Genomic DNA, 20,000 nt, shown 5'->3' on the forward strand with positions numbered 1-20,000 from the left:
CATCAATGGCTCTCAGAATCTTGTCGACCTCTATCAAGTCTCCTCTCATCGTCCTTTGCTCCAAAGAGAAAATTCCCAGCTCTGCTAACCTTGCCTTAGAAGACTTATTTTCCAATCCAGAAAACATGCTGGTAAATCTCTGCACCCTCACCATAGCTTCCACATCCTTCCCTATAATGAGGTGACCAGAACTGAACACAATACTCTCTGTGTGGTCTCACCAGAGATTTGTAGAGTTGCACCATAACCTCTCGACTCCTGCACTCAATCCCCCTATTAATGAACCCCAGTATCCCATAGGCCTTCTTAACTATCCTATCAACCTACACAGCAACCTTGAGAGATGTGTGGATTTGGACCCCAAGGTCCCTCTGTTCTTCAACACTGTTAAGTATCCAACCATTAACCTTGACCTTCCAAAATGCATCACCTCCACACTTATCCAGATTGAACTCCATCTACTCCTTTTCTATCCAACTCTACATCCTGTCTATATCCTTTTATAACCTAAGGCAGCATTCAGCACCATCCATAACTCCTCCAACCTTTCTATCATCTGCAAATGTATCATCCTTCCATTTCTTCATCTAGATCAGTGGTTTTCAAACTTTGTCTTTCCACTCACGTACCACCATAAGTAATCCCTTAATCACAGAGGACCTCTGGAATAGGGAATACTTAAAGTGGTATGTGAGTGGAAAGACAAAGTTTGCAATCCATTCATCTAGGTCATTTATAAAGAGCAGAGGCCCAGAACTGGGCCTGGATACTTTCTGTATCCAGGCTGGATACTTTCTGTCCACTACTACTCTCTGCATGCAAGTCCATTTTTAATCCACACAGCCAATCGCATGCCTTATGACTTTCTGAACAAGTCCCTCATGAGGGACCTTGTCAAATGCCTTACTAAAATTCATATATCACCCGACCTTCATCAATTTCTTTCGTTACCTCCTCAAAAACTCAATTAGGCTTGTGAGGCAAACCTTCCTATCACAAAGCAATAGTGACTATCCCTGAGTAGACTGCACTTCTCCAAATGCTCATAGATCCTATCGTTAAGAATCCTCTCCAATAGTTTGCACACCACTGACGTAAGACTTGCCAGTCTATAATTCCCAGGATTCTCCCTATTACTTTAACCAAGGGGACCATTCTCCAGCAGCTCCCCATACAAAGGAGGATTCAAAGATATTAGCTAATGCCCCAACTATCTCTTCCCTCACTTCCCACAACAACCTGGGGTACATCGTGTCCATCCCCGGGGACATCAATCTTAATATTTTTAAGAAGATCCAACACTCCCTCTTCCTTAATCTCAACATCATCCAGCACACAAGCCTGTTCAATTTCAACCTGACCTGCTCAAGGTCCTTTTCTCTGGTCAATAGTGAAGCAAAGTATTAATTTCAGACCTCCCTAGCCATCTCCACCTCCAGGTACATGTTGCCTCCTTTATCATTAAGCGATCCCACCTTCATTGTCGTCAGGTTCTTTGCATATGCACAGAACACTTTGGGGTTCTCCTTAATCCTACTTACTGAGGCTTTCTCATGGCCCCTTCCAACACTCCCATGTCCTTTCTTCCTGGCTACAATATAATTCTCATGAGCCCTTCCTGTTTCCTGCTTCTTAAATCTAATGTACGCTTCCTCCTTCCTCTCAACTAGCTGCCTCACCTGGCTTTGTCAACCACAGTTCCATTTTCCTACCATCTTTTCTCTATCTCAATGGGACAAACCCATCATAAACCTAAACCAGCTCCACATTACTGAAATGCCAATCTGGTTAGTAAGGTATTGAGTACAGGATTGGGGAGTTTTCATGATGCAATTGTACAGGATGTTGGTGAGACTGCACTTGGAGCACTGTGTGCACCTTTTGGTTAACCAGGCCTGGGGTCTTGAATTATAAGGATAGGCTGGGAATGCTCTTCCTGGACCATTTGAGGCAAAGGAGGAGACCTTTATAGAGGTTTACAAAATCATGAGGGATGTGGTTAATCATGGCATTGTTCCTCTGTGTTAGTGAATTTAAAACTAGATTTAAGGTGAGAAGGAAAAGCTTTAAAAAAGACCTGGTGAGCACAGAAGGTTGTGGGCCTGTGGAATGAGCTTCCAGAGCAAGTGATAGAAGCAGGGACAATACATTTAGACAGAAACATGGATAGAAAATATTGAAGGATATAAGCTAAGCATAGGCAAATAGGACTGGTTTGGTTGACATGGACTAGATAGGACGAAGGGCCTGTAACCATGCTGTGGAATTCCTGACTTGATGACTCCCTGAAATACATATTTTGGACTTCTTCATCTTGCAGCACAAGAGGTCTGCATGCAAAGGCTTCCAACAGGAGTAGGCACTGAGGGATGCACTGAAGTTCAGGGCAGTCACTGGAAAGGCTGTGATGTGGACTGGGCTTTCAATGCTTCATTGAGTGCATTATTGAAGGAAGTATGAATGCTGTTGATAAGCGAATGTATTGAATGCACAGAAAGATTTGTTTATCAGATACAAAGTATATTCTTGAAATAAAAAAATATGGAATGTGCCTTTATATTAACTAATTTAATGACTATTAAACATTTGAAAGTAGAAGAGTAAAAAATGTTTTCTAATTCCTAGGTGAAGCAGTCGATGTTATTCATTTAGGAAAATCTGTGAAGAGAGCATCTGATCCTCCATTCAGTGGACAGTATGGAAATGGATTGAAGTCGTGAGTTTCTGGGACTTGTTTTTTCTCATTCAGACTAAAGTGCATTTTGCTCTTCAATGTTTTAGGTTGAAGAATGAGGTCAGTGTCAAATGTGGAACATGATTGTTTTCAGTTTTTGGACCTAAACTGAAACCATTTAAGTTAGAAGGTGTGAAGGTCCAGAAAAATGTACATGTTTGAATATTTGCTGGCTTTTGGTGGAGATAAAAAGGAGGCAAGTTGGATGAATAGAGTAAACCAGCAGTTCTCAAACTTTGTCTTTCTACTCACATACCACTTTAAGTAATCCCTATGCCATCGGGGTTCTGGGTTTTCAAAAAATCTTGATGTCTCCCCTAAACCTTCCTCCCTTCACTTTGTATTGATACCTTCTAGTGTTTACTATTCCCTCCCTGAGGAAAAATGTGCTGGCTCTCTACCTTATCGATACTTCTCATAATCTTTGTAGACCTCTATATGTCACCTCTCATCCTTCTTCCTTCCAAGGGGAAAAGCCCCAGCTCTGCTAACTTTGCCTCATTGGACATATTTTCCAATCTTGGCAACATCCTAATAAATCTCCGATGCACCCTCTCCATAGCTTCCACATCCTTGCTGTAATGAAGTGACCAGAACTGAACACAATCCTCTCAGAGCTGCAACTTTACCTTACAACTCCTGACAAATGAAGGTCAGCGTACCATAGACCTTCTTAAAATATCCCATTATCCTGCACGGCAATCTTGACGGATCTATGGATTTGGACCCCAAGATCTCTCTGTTCTTTCACACTGTTGAGTATCCTACCATTAACCCTGTACTCTGCCTTCAAGTTTGACCTTCCAAAATGCATAACCTTACACTTATCTGGATTGAACTCTGTTTGCCTCTTTTCTGCCCAAATCTCCATCATGTCTATATTCTGTTGAAACCATTGACAACTTTCAACACTATCCACAACTTTATATTATCCACAAATTTACTGACGCATCCTTCTACAACTTCGTCCAGGTCATTTATAAAAATCACAAAAAGCAGGGGTCCCAGAACAGATACCTGCGGAACTCCACTAGTCAACAACCTCCAGGCAGAACACTTTCTGTCCACTACTAATTTCTGCTATCTACATGCAAGACAGTTATGAATCCACACAGCCAAGGTTCAATGGATCCTGTGCCTCATAACTTTCTGAACAAGTCTGTCATGGGAACCATGTCAAATGCCTTGCTAAAATCCATATACACTTCAGTTATTGCCCTACCTTCATCAATTTCTGTTGTTACCTCATCAAAAAATTCAATTAGACTTGTGAGGCATGACCTTCCCCTCACAAAGCCATGTTGACTCTATCTGAGAAGGCTGTACTTTTCTAAATGCTCATAAATATTGTCCTTAAGAATCCTTTCTGATACAAGACTCACTGGTCTATAATTCCCAGGATTCTCCCTGCTGCCTTTTTTAAACAAAGGGATCACGTTTTCCATCTTCCAATCCTTACAACTTCCCCTGTGTCCAAAGTGGATCCAAGGATCATTGTCGATGCCCCAGCTATCTCTTCCCTCCCTTCCCATAGCAACCTGGGATATATCTCGTCTGGTCCCTGGGACTCATCAATCCTAGTGTTTATGAGATCTGGCATTTCCTCGTTCTTAATCTCAAAATAAGCTTGTTCTATTTTGACCATCTTGACCAAGGTCTTTTTCTCTGGTGAATATTGAACCAAAGTATCCTTTTAGGTCCTCTTTGCATCCAAGTACATGTTGCCTCCTATACCAGCCCTCATCATCCTTCTGTTCTTCACATCAATAATTCTCCATAGAAATGAAAATCCAAGTTTTAATTTTAATCTTTCATTGCAATAAGAAATTCACCATTTTAAGTTGTATTCTCTTTAATTAGTCTTGTTCCCAAACTGTATTGCATATTTTTTTTTTCTCTCTTGAACTTATCCACATTGTTGTGAGCCTGTTTCTGGAGAGTTTAAGTTTGTGAAAATCTGAAAATGTTGGTCGAGTAAGTTAACTATTAACTGCTCGTCCATAACATGGGAAGCAAATGCTGTAAAGGTGTGGGTCACTGTCTGGAAACTCTTAAAGATCTAATGGTTTCTTTCTTTTAGAGGAACAATGAGAATAGGTATGGATTTCATGCTGTTTACAAAGAAAAGCAATACCTTGACCTGCATCCTTGTGTCTCGCACATTTTATGAGAACGAAGGTATTGATGAGGTAAGGAAATGAGAATTTTTACTTTTTTCATCAAAAGATTAATCTGGATACAGGGAAAGGTTAATCAAGTAAAAGGGTCACTTTCAAATTACAGCTTTCTTCCCTCATTTATGACTGGGGTTTAATGGGGAAATGCAGGTTAAGATGTTTCTCAAGATTATGGTCTCAAACTAGGGGTTACATTAAAATAAAAACTTGGTCATGCAGCAGTAATTGGGGAAGAAATTTCCTTATCCATTAGATTAAATATTCAACTCGATAGAAAGGTTGATAGGGCTTTGGGTATCTATGAGATTAAAGATCACGCATCATCTTATTAAGCGACAGGGAAGGAAGTAGGGTCTGGAAACCTAATCCTGCTCCATTTTCTTACTCTGGCATATCAAGAGGTCACTGAACAGTTTTTTTTCAGTCAATCCATCAATGAGGCTTGTTTTCTGTGCCCCGAGCTCTTCCTTCCATGTCCTACTGCCCCCAACAGGTCACCAGGTCATGGTATCATATGAAGTTAACTATTTAAGATCTGGAATAGGGGTCTCCAAAGTAGTTGATCTGAACCCTGGGGGTCGATAGGACTATCCAAGGGGTTTAAATATGCCAGAGAGATCGATAAACGCTGGGTGGGGTGGGAGATAGAGAGAGTCGATTGAACTTTTAGGGTTCAAAGAATTGTAGAGCCTGAGGTCCCCGCTCCTGCCTGTGAGTCCGAGGTGACTTCATCAATGCGGACGGCACCGCACCCAGTGCTGAGAATGGAGTCACCATCGCTGAACACACGAGAAGTAGGGAAGAAACCAAAATTTGATTGCTTCACAGAGAAGGGGGGCCCATAATCTTTGAGCAGAGTAGCCAAAAAAATAGGTTGACAATGGCTGGTCTACAGCATTAGCGAGTGTGGGAGGTGCAGAACTGTCAGTCATTTCTGGCCTTTTATCTAACACAATGTAATCTGTCTACTAGAATAACAAGTGGCATGTATTTGGAATGTTAGGATTCAGCATTTGAAATTTTCCCCTATGGTTTGTAAAGTATTGAAAGTGTCCATCTTGTAACCAGATAATTTAACTTGTGGCCCTAATCTGTTGTGAGGAAGAAAATTAAGTGAAAGTCTTGGTGCAGGGTGTCAACCCGAAAGGTCCACTATTCCTTCCCCCCCACCATAGACCCTGCTCGACCTGCTGAGTCCCCCAGCTGTTGATTTTTTTTTGCTCCAGACTCCAGCATGTGCTCTATACTGTGCCTTCAAACATAAAAAGTAAGTTTTGGCATTGAAGAAAGTGGACATCCCAAAGAACATTAAGATGAAATGCAGTGTTGTTATTAACATAGCAAGAACCAAAAAAAGACAACTAGAATGTTGAAGATGAGTTAAAAGTATACAGTGTTTTAATTTTTAAATGTTCCTCAGAGTTGGATTGGATTTTGTTCCCTAGGTGATTGTACCAGTGCCATCCTGGTATGTTTCAACTCAGGAATCCATAAAAAATGACCCAAAATTTTCCCTTGAAATGGCACTAATTTATAAGTATTCACCATTCAACACAGAACTTGAAGTATTGGAACAGTTTTGTAAAATTACAGGATCAAGTGGTAAGTTTGGTTATGTTCATGGATTAATGCATCAGATAGGAAAATAATAAACTCAGAATTGTATCACCTAAAATAAAACAAATCCACAGCTCCTTTAGAAAACGCAGTGATCAACATTCGGAGATCTTGTATTAATTAATGAATTATTATCATTATAATTTGATGAAATTTAAATGGCAGTGCATTAATGGTGAAGTTTGATTAAACTTACTATTATTTTTTTCCTTTTATATCTGGATTTCGAGAGAAGTTGGGAGCAAATCAGAAGTAAGATTTGATCTATTGGAGGACAGTTTGGGCAGCTATAAAGGAATAGTATATTGATGTTCATTAATGGAAGAGGTCATTTATTTATATTAAATTCAATTAATTGATAAGGAATGCTAGGAGATGGAGATATTAATATGAGACTACTTTGTAAAATGGATGCCTGAATTTATAAGTCAAATGTTAATTTAGAGAGTTGAATATATATTAAGAAATAGATATATAGATATATGACATTGTGCTTCTGGGGCAACCTCACTTTCTTCTTTTTTTGCTATATCCTAATCATTCGATTTCTTACTTTTTTTCTTTTGGGGGCTTTTAGGGGGAGGGGGAAGGGGAATTGAACTCAATGTAGTGTATATATGATTAATATTTGATGTATGTATTTACAACCTTGTAATTGACTGCTTTGTGGATGGAATTTCAAAATAAAATATTCAAAAAAAAGTATGGTTTTTATAAAAATTCATGAAAACATTAGATTGCCTCCTAATCCGATCCTGAAGCCACGTTGATCTGCGAAACCTGGTCATTTCAGTGAAGCCGACAAGTTTTAAATGCTTTCAGTCCAAAACCCGATGCTTTCTGTCTCACATCTATTCATTTCCCAAGCTTTCTGTCTCACATCTATTCATTTCCCAAGCGCGTCCATGACATTGTTTGCATTTTGGTCACAATTGTTAAATAATATAAAGTTTATTTGTGTAAACAGGTACACTGGTAATTATCTACAACTTAAAACTGAATGATGATGGAGAACTTGAACTGGATATTAAAACAGATCCTTCTGATATATTACTGACAGGAATGAAGAGAAATGAAGTGTAAGTTTTTTTTAAATATTGAGATTAATCTTGATTGCTTCTAATTTTGGGCCATAATGGATAGGTTGTGTGAGGAAAATCTGTGGAACATCATTTAGAATAAAATATACAGAGAAGCATAATCTGATCAGGGATAGTCAGCATAGGGTTGTCAGGGTAAGGACATGTCTCACGAATTTGATTGAATTCTTTGAGGGTGTCACAGAACATTGATGTGGAATGGTGGATGTGGTGTATATCAATTTTAGTAGGGCATTTGATAAGGTTCCCCATGCAAGGCTCATTCAGAAAGTAAGAAAGAATGGAATCCAAGGAGGCCTTGCTTTGTGGATACTGAATTAGTTTGTCCAGAGAAGGCAGGGGGTGGTTGGTTCTGCATGGAGGTCAGGGATCTGTTCTGGCACCCCTCCTCTTTGTGATTTTTATAAATGACCTGGATAGGAAGTGGAAGAGTGGGTGAGTAAGTTTGCAAATTACACGAAAGTGCGTGGTGAGGTCGATAGTCTGGAGGTTTGCCTGGGGTTACAAAGGGACATTGATATAATGCAGAGCTGGGCTGAGCAATGGCAGATTGAGTTTAACTCAGAAAGCTCTGAAGTGGTTCATTTTGGTAGGTCAAATTCAAAGGTTGAATTCAATGTTAATGAGAGGTCTCTGGCTATGTGGATGAACTGAGAGATCTTGGGGTCCATGTCCATATGAGACTCAAAGCTGTTGCACAGGTTGATAGTGTTGTTAAGAAGGCTTATGGTTTATTGGCCTTCATGATCCGAGGGATTGAGCTCAAAAGCCACCAGGTAATGTTGTAGCTTTCGAAGAGCTTAGAAAGACCCCACTTGGAATATTGTGTTCAGTTCTCAAGATTCCTTTATTACCATGTAATAAAAACAGTGTATAATATTACACGGAATTGACTTTAGTCTGGCATAGGGCAGATGAGATTCGCCATCAGCAGAAATTGCCTGAAGTGCCTCTTACAGAGAAATAGTAGCCAAAGGGAGTTCCCTCAGAGCCATTAGCTGCTTTCAGGGGCATTCTCCGCCAAGAATGCGCCTGCAGAAGCGGATGCAGCCCTGCAAAATGGTCATTCAGGTGTCAGCCCTGAAAGTGCTGCGCTGTTCACCTCAAAGGGACAGCTGCAGGACAGGCACCTTGGAGTGCACTCCGGTTCCTGTCTCTTCGGGATGTTGGGGCAGGGGTGGGTGGTGCGGGGCGTCAGGGCAGGGGCGGCCAGCGCGGGGCTACAGGGCTAGGGCAGCCGGCGTTGGACTTGGGACGTCCTGCGCCGGCTGCCCCAGTCCCGACATCCCGTGCCAGGGGGCAGCGAGGAGGGGGGCTGTCAGGCGCGGGGAGTTTTGTCGCCAGCTGATTGTCATCAGCCCGTCCTTTAGCAGCCGCTTTCAGGCAACTGCATTCAGGTGCCTAAGGGGACTTCAGTGCTCCAGTGATTATCCCTCTCGGAGGAGGGTTGGAAAGTGTGCCTTGGAGGCGCCTCCTGCTCTTTCAGGTGGCCTCCCAACATCCGCATAGGGGCAGAATATGTGGCTTTACATCAGGGTATTCTGGCCACCTGAAAGAGTGTATGAGGATTCACCTCCAGTGCTGCCACAACCCCACAGAGTCCAGTCCAAACCATTAGTAAGGTCCCAATCTGAACTTTACAATTCTTCATCTGCATTTACAGTAGCATAAATCCATGCTCTTGTTGGTGGATTTTTTATGTTTGCCAATTAAATTGCACGGCATTTCAAATTGTGACTCATTTGAATGAACGTTCTAACTTTGCATCGCAGTATTGTAGTGTAATCATAAATCTCATACTATTTCAACCTTGTCACTTTACAGCCAGCCTGAACGCTATTCATTTAAAGCCTATTCTGCGATATTGTATATTGACCCACAGATGAAGATTTTTATTCAGGGACAGAGGGTTCACACTAAACCTCTCTTCTTCTCCTTGTATAGGCCCAGGTAATAAAATAGTTTGTTAATGATTCAACTTGGGAATTTTTAAAATTCAACTTTTTGAACCTCCACAGCATATTATTTTTTAAGGATGAATTTGAGCCCTTTTCATATTGAGGAATAGGAAATGTTTTAATATGATTATCATTCAAATCATATTTTTAGACTAATAAAGTGGAAAAGTAATTCTCAGTTTCTGGTATGTTTGAGTTATTTATGATATTTCCATATTTTGAATACCACATTAAACGTTCTATTTATTGTGTTCAATGAACTTAGGAAGCAATAACTTTTTATTTTCTCTGATGAAATGTACCATGAGTTACTGATGGAGGGGTAGGATGAATGGTGGATATGCTCACAGTTGGCTTTCATTTTTAAAAATAAAATTGGGAGTAACTATCGATTTTTAAAAAATTTTTTTTTAAATGACTTGATACTAAATCATCATTCATTACTCTTTCTGTAGGAAGTACACTTATTTTTCCAAAGGGTTCAAAGTACGTATTTTGAGAGAAGTAAAGGAGGCGGAACTTGCTGTCAAAATAGGTAAGAATTGATTGTTTTTAAGGATCAATTCCATGAGTAAACATTGGATAACTTCTCCTTAATGGGACTGTCAGACATCGTAGTGAGGTACATTGCCATCAAATGAATGACTTTGTTACCAATCTTTAGTTAGTATTATCACCATGACCCCCAAATAGTTTTTGAGTTGAATGAACAAATTTGGTGTTTCCAGCTATGCCTTCTGGTAGGTTAATTTTAGATGACTATTTCCCACTTTGAAATATGGCATAAATGTGTTATATAAGTCATGAGGTGAATTATTACCTGAGCTCTCAGGTGCCTTTCTTTTCTAAGTTTTATGACCATCATGCTTTGTGTTTCAAGCACAGAATTTTAAAGTTTGTTAAACCTTTTTTCAAAATGTTGATGGTAAAAGGCAGAACATTATTAAAACTGATTTTAATCATATTTGATGCACATTTGAAAAAGAAGGATGTCATTTGCTTATTTTTGAGCTAGAACTTGCCCGAGGTTCATTTTTTGTCACCTTCAATTAACTTTTCCTTTGTAAATTAATAGGGTGCCAATTGCATTATAAAGAGGAAGGAGATATTACTTCTACATAGGAAATAATCTCCATCCCATTCCTTTGCTGACGTGTCTGTCCATGGTCTCATGCATTGCCAAACTGAGACCACCCGCAAATTGTTGGAACAGCACCTCATCTTCCAACTGCGCACCCTCCAACCGGATTGCATTAATATCGACCTCTGGCTTTCGTTTAAACCCCCCCTTTCCCTGCTACCTTATCTCTGTCTTTCCATTCTATCTCCTTTTGCACAAACATGATAAATTCTTTCCTCGTCCCTTATCAGATTTAATTAAAATGTTTTGTTGGTCTGGATTCTTCCCCCAGCTGGCATTGTCTGAATTCTGAGACTTCCTGAAATTTCTAGCTTCTGGCTTATTTCTTTTTTTTAATTTTAAAACATTTTTCACACTGTGAAGCATATTAACCAAAATATACACAAACATTTCCCTCTTGAATATACACAGTGTCATTTTCACCCCTTTTCCCCCCTCCCTTCCCTCCTTCCTTCCCACCCCCCTCCTAACCCCATATATGATACATTAAACCCATTAAACAATGTCATCACACAATGAAAATAAACAAGAAAATTGTGTCATCTACTTTTACACACCGGGTCAGTTCATTTCGTCGTCTTCTCATTCTATCATTTTAGGGGGTGGAGGTCCGCGGTAGGACTTCTCTGTTGTATTCCATGTACGGTTCCCAAATTTGTTCAAATAATGTGACTTTATTTTTTTAATTATATGTTATTTTTTCCAATGGAATACATTTATTCATTTTTATATACCATTGATGTACTCTCAGGCTCTCTTCTGATTTCAAGGTTGACATTGTACATATTTTTGCTACAGCTAAGGCTATCATAATAAATCTTTTTTGTGCTTCATCCAAATAGAGTCCAAGTTCTTTACTTCTTATATTACTTAGAAGAAAGATCTCTGGATTTTTTGGTATGTTGCTTTTTGTGATTTTATTTAATACCTGATTTAGATCTTCCCAAAACTTTTTCACTTTCTCACACGCCCAAATTGCATGTACTGTTGTTCCCATTTCCTTTATACAGCAAAAACATCTATCTGATACTGTTGGGTCCCATTTATTTAACTTTTGGGGCATGGTGTATAGCCTGTGTAACCAATTATACTGTATCATGCGTAACCTCGCGTTTATTGTATTTCTCAAAGTTCCGGAGCATAGCTTTGAAGAAGGGCTCAGGCCTGAAACATCGGCAATGCATCTTTGTTTCCTATAGATGCTGAAAAGATGGACTGAGTTCCTCCAGTGTTTTGGTGTGGTTTCACAACAGTCACTGTGTATGCAGCCTTTCGTGTTTCAACCTTATCCGTTGAACATATTCAAAAGTGCAATAGAATACTTGGAGTGATTTGGGTATGAGGTTAATGATAAATGCATTTTAAATAATGTTAGATCTTGTATTGGCAGCAGAGGAGAAGATGCAAGAAGTAAAATTCAAAATGGGGGAGCTGGAAAAGACATGTGGCAATGGTATAGAGTCACAGGTAACTGACACATTAACAATCTTGTGAATTTTATGTAAAAATGAAGATGTGGGTAATTAATTATTGGCTTCTGTGGAGGGCCCCACTAAAAGTAAGGTAAATACATGCTGCCGCAGGATTAGAGAGCAAGTAAGTTCACTACAGCCTTTTGGATAGGAGAGGTTAGGTGAGACAAGGACTAGAGGACATGGGCTAAGGGTAAAAGATTTAAAGGCAAATTAGGGGAAACTACTTCACAGAGTGGGTGTGGAGCGAGCTGCCAGCTGAAGTGATGTATACGGGCTTTATTTTGACATTTAAGAAAAATTTATGTAAGTACTTGGATGGAAGGGGTATGGAATGGTCTTGGTGTAGGTCATTAGGACTAGGCAGAATGACAGTTTAGCATGGGCCACAGGACCTTCTTCTGTGGTGTAGTGTTCTTTGGATAATAGATATCGTCCCCTCTCCTTGAAGTGACCAAAGTCCATTCCTAGGCTGAAACATACAGGGTTTATATTGCACTGATTTGCATAAGGAACTTGCAAAATAAAATACCTGAAATTTTCCATTTTCAAAGTACTTCAAAGTATAAAGGTTTGAATTCTGAATACATTCCAGACAGTATTTTGTTCCGGTTTTGGTCAAGATCTTCTATTCAAAAAAAGCTCATGCACAGAATGTAATTGTTTTGATGAATGCAATAAGATGGTCTTTAAACTTGAATAATTTGCTTTCTATGATGTTTCATTTGTTTTGATTTCTAATGCTGTTCCTTTCCAGAATGATTTTAAACTGGCCAATGCTCTTATGAAATTATCAGAATTACAGAGTGATGTGGACAGAAAGAAGAAATTGCATCAAGAGAAACGGAGGTACTGGTATTCTGCAGTCTTGTTGCAAGTCTGCTTCAAGAGAGAGTCACAGATTACAGCACAGAAATGGACCCTTTCAGACCGCCAGGCCCATGCTAATCTTCCGGCTCTAAAACAGGCCTACACCTTGAAGGGCTCAGACCCAAAACGTCAGTAATATATGAACAGTGTGAGACTTGCTGAGTTCCTAAAGCATATCCTGTGATTATTTTGTTATTTTATTCAACATCCTCTGCTCCTCCCCCAGCTCCAGATTCTACCACTTATCTACACATTAGCTGTAATTTATGGTGACCAACTAACCTACATGGAGGAAATGAGTTCCCAGAGGAAACCCTTACAATCACAGAGAGAGTATTCAAGCTTCACGTGTACTACTGAGGTTGTGATTGAGGCAGCAACTAAATCAGTTGTATCATTGGTAAAGTCCTAGCTAATGGCTTTTGAATGCTGATAGAATACTGAGCCATGTAAAATAAGGAGCTCTGAACGAGTCTTGCACCTTCATTTAGAAAAGATGTTCCACCTTTCAATCTGAAATGTGGACCTAATTTTGCTTTATGTATTCCTTTCTTTGGCTTGGCTTCGCGGACGAAGATTTATGGAGGGGGTAAAAAGTCCACGTCAGCTGCAGGCTCGTTTGTGGCTGACCAGTCCGATGCGGGACAGGCAGACACGATTGCAGCGGTTGCAAGGGAAAATTGGTTGGTTGGGGTTGGGTGTTGGGTTTTTCCTCCTTTGCCTTTTGTCAGTGAGGTGGGCTCTGCGGTCTTCTTCAAAGGAGGCTGCTGCCCGCCAAACTGTGAGGCGCCAAGATGCACGGTTTGAGGCGTTATCAGCCCACTGGCGGTGGTCAATGTGGCAGGCACCAAGAGATTTCTTTAGGCAGTCCTTGTACCTTTTCTTTGGTGCACCTCTGTCACGGTGGCCAGTGGAGAGCTCGCCATATAATACGATCTTGGGAAGGCGATGGTCCTCCATTCTGGAGACGTGACCCATCCAGCGCAGCTGGATCTTCAGCAGCGTGGACTCGATGCTGTCGACCTCTGCCATCTCGAGTACCTCGACGTTAGGGGTGTGAGCGCTCCAATGGATGTTGAGGATGGAGCGGAGACAACGCTGGTGGAAGCGTTCTAGGAGCCGTAGGTGGTGCCGGTAGAGGACCCATGATTCGGAGCCGAACAGGAGTGTGGGTATGACAACGGCTCTGTATACGCTTATCTTTGTGAGGTTTTTCAGTTGGTTGTTTTTCCAGACTCTTTTGTGTAGTCTTCCAAAGGCGCTATTTGCCTTGGCGAGTCTGTTGTCTATCTCATTGTCGATCCTTGCATCTGATGAAATGGTGCAGCCGAGATAGGTAAACTGGTTGACCGTTTTGAGTTTTGTGTGCCCGATGGAGATGTGGGGGGGCTGGTAGTCATGGTGGGGAGCTGGCTGATGGAGGACCTCAGTTTTCTTCAGGCTGACTTCCAGGCCAAACATTTTGGCAGTTTCCGCAAAGCAGGACGTCAAGCGCTGAAGAGCTGGCTCTGAATGGGCAACTAAAGCGGCATCATCTGCAAAGAGTAGTTCACGGACAAATTTATGTATTATAGGACAAATAATTCTCTCTCAAAATCTAATGCCAAGAAGTTTCTTTCCCTAATATTTTGATCAAATCTCAGTAGTAGGCCAGTCAGTAGAGAATTGATGGCAGTGTCAGCCTCATGGATCAGCTCCTCCTTGACTCCAGTAGCTGCATTTGAAACGTAGAATTCAGAGCTAAAGGAGACCAAACGGAGACTTAGTAATCGCTTCTCCAAGCACCTGTGCTCCTTTTGTGGGTCTAAACATGAACTTCCTGTAGCCAACCTCTTGAACTCTGCGAACCATTCCTATAATGCCAGCCTGTCCTTGACCTTATCCATTGTCATTGAAAGGTCAGACATAAACTGGAGGAACAACACGCCATATTCATTATGGACAGCCTTAAAGCTGATGGCATGAACATTGATTTTCCTCATGTCAGGTAACCCCTAACCCCATCTGATTGCACTATTACCATCTCTTTATCTGCTGCACTAATTCTTTCTCTGTCCCCCTCACCTATATTACTCTCGATAAAGGGTTCACAACCATAATGTTGACTGACCTGTTCCATGGATGCTGTGAGTTCCTCCAGCAATTCCTTGTTGGCTCAAGATTCCACCTTTTGTGTTTTTCTATTGATGCTTTGTTTGTTAAACTGAGGAAAAAGGCCTGGGACAGGGTAGGCAAAATAGCAAGAGCAAGGCCAAACTACGTGCACTCTGTGGTGTGACATTTGATGCATTGTTGTACACAACACTGCTGTTAGTTGAGTTTCCTGCTTCCACGTAAGTATGTTGATAGGACTATCTCTGTTAGATGTCTTAATGGAGTTGGCAGGCAGTGAATGTTTCTGAGTACGTTTGTAAGATACAAGCGATCTCAGCCACTTGCCCCACACACAGAGCAGGGAGAACAAAGAATAAATAACAGGAGAACATAGAAAGTGCAATGCTGGAAAATTATGAAGATATAAAAATAACAAGTACAGACTTAGAATGATAGCAATATTCGTCATTCTAGGCTCCCATTAACTGAACAACTGGAAAGTTTGTAGGGTTTCTTCTTGTGTGCTTCTGGGTACAGTTTATCAGATAACTAACACGATGAGTTTATGGTCGTGTATATAAGCACCAAAAATGTTGCTTTCAACCTACCAGCTACAACAATCATATACATTAAATTAAAAAGAGATAATATATAGAAAAGTAAAACTCAAAAGCCTGCAGAGACCATGATTGAAGAAGAAACACAACACTGGAGAAACTCTGCAAGTCAAACGGAGTGGGGTGTGGAATTGAAGTGGCTGGCCACTGGGAGATCCCTGTTACTGGTGCAGACAGAGCAAAGGTGCTGAGCGAAGTGATCTCCCAGCCTGTGCCAGTCTCTCCGAGGTAGAAAAGGCCACAAAGCGAGCACCAGATGCAGTGGATCATTCCTGCAGACACACGTCAAGTGTGACAGTCCTTGATGCAGTGAGCATGTCTGATTACTAGTAAGTATGATTTGTAAAAAGAATCTTTAATTACCATATTTGATGGTATATAGGACCCCCCCCCCTTTCTTTTCCCAAAAATTTGCCTCAAAAACCACCCGGTCCTGGATGTGACATTTTGATGCCACCATTTTGGGCACTGAAATACAAACGCGGCAGGTGCTTTCCTCTGCAAGATGGTGACAGGAGAAATGCACTCAAGCAACTCGTCCCACTTCAAAAAGCTTGCGGAGGTGCTATGGCTGTCGAGGAAGTGGGCCCACAGCTTCGCTGACCATCTTCCCTCAGGTGGCTCTTGCTTTCTGGAGTCACTGCTGTTGCTCGGTTCCCCCAGTTGTTCTCTCCCTCCCTCCTGCTCGCTCTCTCCCACGGTGCTTTGAGGGGAGCACTAGGCCTCGATGATCATGCTTTGTTCGACGAGCAGATTGAATGAGGTGCGGGGACAGGCAGCAGTGAATGAGTGGCCTGTCGACCTCAGCTCAAAAGGCTGCTCGCTCATTGCCACCCTTCCATCCCTGCACCTCAATCAATCTGTTCAGGGGGCTGCGCTCGTCGAACAAATGCTCAACATGGAGCCTGATCACCAAGGCCCAATGCTCTGCTCAAAGCAAGCGATCTATCGTCTGCTCCCCGCGATGGTGGGCCTGGGCCCTGCCTGGTGCCCTGGCTTCTCTCCCTCCCATCCTCATGCGCCCGCAGGGACTGGCAAGCCTGTTGATCAATTGGTGGACAGGAGGATGTGTTGCAGCTGCTGCTCGAGGAGGCTTTGGCATCTCGGCCACACGAGGCTGGAGGGCTTCCATCGAGGTGAGTGAAGGTAAATACACTAAAACAAATTTTGACTGAATCTCACATTAAAAATAGGAGTGGGTGTGAGCCCTGCTGCATGGATAATTCTGACCCAAAGTCCACAAACTGTACAACAGGCCTTAATTAGCCTTAACTTGTACACACCAGCCTCAGTATACTGCTGGCTCCTCGTGTATGACTGTCCCCAAAGGGACCGGCTCAAGTCTTTATACGGGCTGCTGATTGACAGCCAGCAAGTGGGGCCGGCCTCCCAGGTTGCCTACCTGCAGGTACAGTGGTGCCCCCTGCAGTAGGCTGGTGGGAGTGGGGCCAGTGGAGTGGATGTATCACCACAGGGGGATCCTATGCCAGTGGGTCCTTCATGTAATCGAACAGTGCATTCAAAATCATTGGTCTCCAAGCTCGGTGTACAGCAGAGGTTCTCAACCTTTTTCCACTCACAGACCCTGTGCCATCAGTGCTCTGTGATTGGAAAGGGATGGCTTAAGGTGGTGTGTGGGTGGAAAGGGAAGGTTGAGAATCACTGCTCGAGACCCATTGTCACTGAAATATTTTGCTTGAGAAAAATTGTCATTGGCCCATTTGGAGTTATGAAACCGTGCACATGACGAGTCAATGAGGTACAATTAAAACAATCCCTTACTAATCACAGAGCACCGATGGGATAGGGAATACTTAAAGTGGTATGTGAGTGGAAAGAAAAAGGTTGAGAACCACTGGTATACAGTTTTCTTAATACATTGAGTGTTGAGTGAGGGAAGTGTAACAGCGCCCCTAATGTCTGGAGGAATAAACTACTGCTTTAGGCAGTATGACCGTTGTAATGTATAACTGGGAGAGGGAAATCTCCACCATAGACAGTTAATTCATTTTCCCTACCACAAAGACTCGATCTCTGTTCAGCTTTGCCATATTGATCCTCGGTCTAGTTGTGCTTTGCTTATTTTCTGCCTCAGAAGTAACCCTAGTTGACAATATCCACTCCCAGACCAATATCCCAGTATTGCAGGACACTTAGTAAGATCTCTGTCAGGTATGTTGGCGAGTCTTTTTTTATGCCTGATGCTGGACTCCTGAAATGGACATTTTATTTCAAGTTCTGTTCTGGAAGAGAGTACAAAAGTGACAGTTTTTTTTCCCCCAAGGATGAACTCAGTTTTCTTGAACAACAGGGATACTCTGACCATGCGATGTGGAAAATAAGTTTTCACGATGGAATCAGGAATCTGGAAAGCATGCACTGAAGCACCCAGGAACCCAGTGCAAGCCACAAAGGGAGCATCAACTGACCAGCTGCCCACCCACGGGTCCATCAGCCAGCTCTTGGCCCATCTGTGAAAGAATCTGCAGCTCCCACATGGGTCTACGAGACTAGAGTTGAAGGCATTCCCAATCCTAAAGGAATGCCTAAAATGCTGAAGGAATTCTACGGAGCTTACAAGGTTGATAATGATGGTTTAGAACAATAAAGAATACAAAAATCTGAAACCCTCTGGTCCAATAACTTTGTCAGACAATGTAAGCAACTTGTGTTGTGAAGTTACTGACATTTTGACTATTAATTACAGAGCGCTGGAAAAAATAAATAATCTGACTTTCATCTTTGGGATGAACATCGAGAAGAGAAACTGCGATGGAATGTTTATTTACAACAACAGTCGCTTAATAAAAATGTACAAAAGAATTGGAGTACAGCTGAACTGTAAGTTGAGGTATGTAGCAAAGAAATTAGATTCTCAGCATGTTACCAAAACTATTCACTTGTTTTTAAAAAAAAACTAAGGGTTTGAAGCCAAAATAATGCAAATGGTGGGTTTTTTTTAAATGAGGAAATGTAAAAATACTTAGTGGTTGATCTCTTTAGAAAAGTTGGTCAGGCATTTCCTCTGATTAAACGTTGTACGCTGCATTTAGTTGAATCCGCAGAAGAACGTGTATTCTGCTTGATGCTGATTTTCTCAGGTCCTGCGACGGAGTGGTGGGCCTTGTTGATGTGCCCACTGTGATGATGGCACCGACTCTTAATAAACAGGACTTCGCAAATGCCAGGGAATATCATAATTTACTGAAAATTATGGGTCAATTTATGCTTCAGTACTGGAAGGACCTTGGCATTGGTAAGAAAAGAGGCTATTTATTTGCCTTTATTTAAAAAAAATCTCCTTTGTTCTTTAAAATGTTTGCAATTCACCTAATTTTGAAAAGCTGATAATAAAAATCTTCATGTGCTTCCACCACCAGTTTTTTAAAAATGAAGTGCAGCTGAGCACCTCGCATACATAGTATATCTCTGCTTCACAAGCTGTGAATATGTGGTCAAATTTATCACCATACTAGCACATAGCCTTACAGTTTTGATCACAGGAAGCAACCCTGCCAGGGTCATGCCACAATACAAACAGCATTTTTCTGGGAATGGTGACAAAGAACAAATGCTCTGTAATGGGAGGGGAGCTGAAGGATGGCAGAATCCTGCCGAAGGCAATTACTGTAAGGGAGGAGAATAGTGGTGACAGAACATTGACATTTAAAGTGTATGTCTAGTTAGAACAGGAACATTTGGCAAAAATACCCACTTAGAGGCCATCTAAACACACGCAGCGTTCACACAGAGATGAATGAATCAATGGTGTAAGTAGAAATAAATGAGCCTCATCTGTTCACTCTTAGCACAAATGTGGTTTCATCCAAACCAAGTCTGGGAACTGGAGCATTTGAGATTTTGGAACAATGCCCAGAAAGAAAAGAGCTGACTAGCCTGTTAATAAAGGACATGATCTGAACAAAGATGACAAATAATTTTGGCTGGGAATGTAAAATGGAGGTTTGAAAAAAAAACAAATGGAAAGCAGTCAGCAGTTGCTCTGTATGACAGAATATAATCCAGGAGTTAATGAGTATCGGGAAGAAATAGACTGACAAGATTGTGAACAACTATTGGACTAGTCAAATCAGTAAAGGCTGCCCTAGGCTTCTTCCTCCTCTGATCATACGCCTCAGCCCAGCTCCATCAATCACACCATCTCCAACTGAGAGGTCAGTCCCCAGCGGATATCGCACCTTTGAGCTATGTCCCCACTT

At 41.5% G+C, this 20,000-nt stretch overlaps 1 protein-coding gene across 7 annotated transcripts in view; it reads left to right on the forward strand.

Moving 5' to 3' along the window:
- Nucleotides 1-20,000, forward strand: part of LOC138738418 (ATPase MORC2A-like) — a 49,084-nt gene that overhangs the window by 9,294 nt on the left and 19,790 nt on the right. For 6 of the 7 annotated variants that reach the window (XM_069888569.1, XM_069888575.1, XM_069888574.1 and 3 more), the window contains 10 exons: nt 2,626-2,716; nt 4,815-4,923; nt 6,357-6,513; nt 7,496-7,607; nt 9,453-9,578; nt 10,042-10,121; nt 12,118-12,194; nt 12,957-13,048; nt 18,488-18,631; nt 18,882-19,036. In XM_069888569.1, coding sequence (XP_069744670.1) covers nt 2,626-2,716; nt 4,815-4,923; nt 6,357-6,513; nt 7,496-7,607; nt 9,453-9,578; nt 10,042-10,121; nt 12,118-12,194; nt 12,957-13,048; nt 18,488-18,631; nt 18,882-19,036 — 1,143 coding nt within the window. The remainder of the gene's footprint in view (nt 1-2,625; nt 2,717-4,814; nt 4,924-6,356; nt 6,514-7,495; nt 7,608-9,452; nt 9,579-10,041; nt 10,122-12,117; nt 12,195-12,956; nt 13,049-18,487; nt 18,632-18,881; nt 19,037-20,000) is intronic. The other variant, XM_069888570.1, reaches the window with a different exon arrangement.

The sequence above is a fragment of the Narcine bancroftii genome, chromosome 7, assembly GCF_036971445.1.
Source record: "Narcine bancroftii isolate sNarBan1 chromosome 7, sNarBan1.hap1, whole genome shotgun sequence".
Taxonomy (NCBI): domain Eukaryota; kingdom Metazoa; phylum Chordata; class Chondrichthyes; order Torpediniformes; family Narcinidae; genus Narcine; species Narcine bancroftii.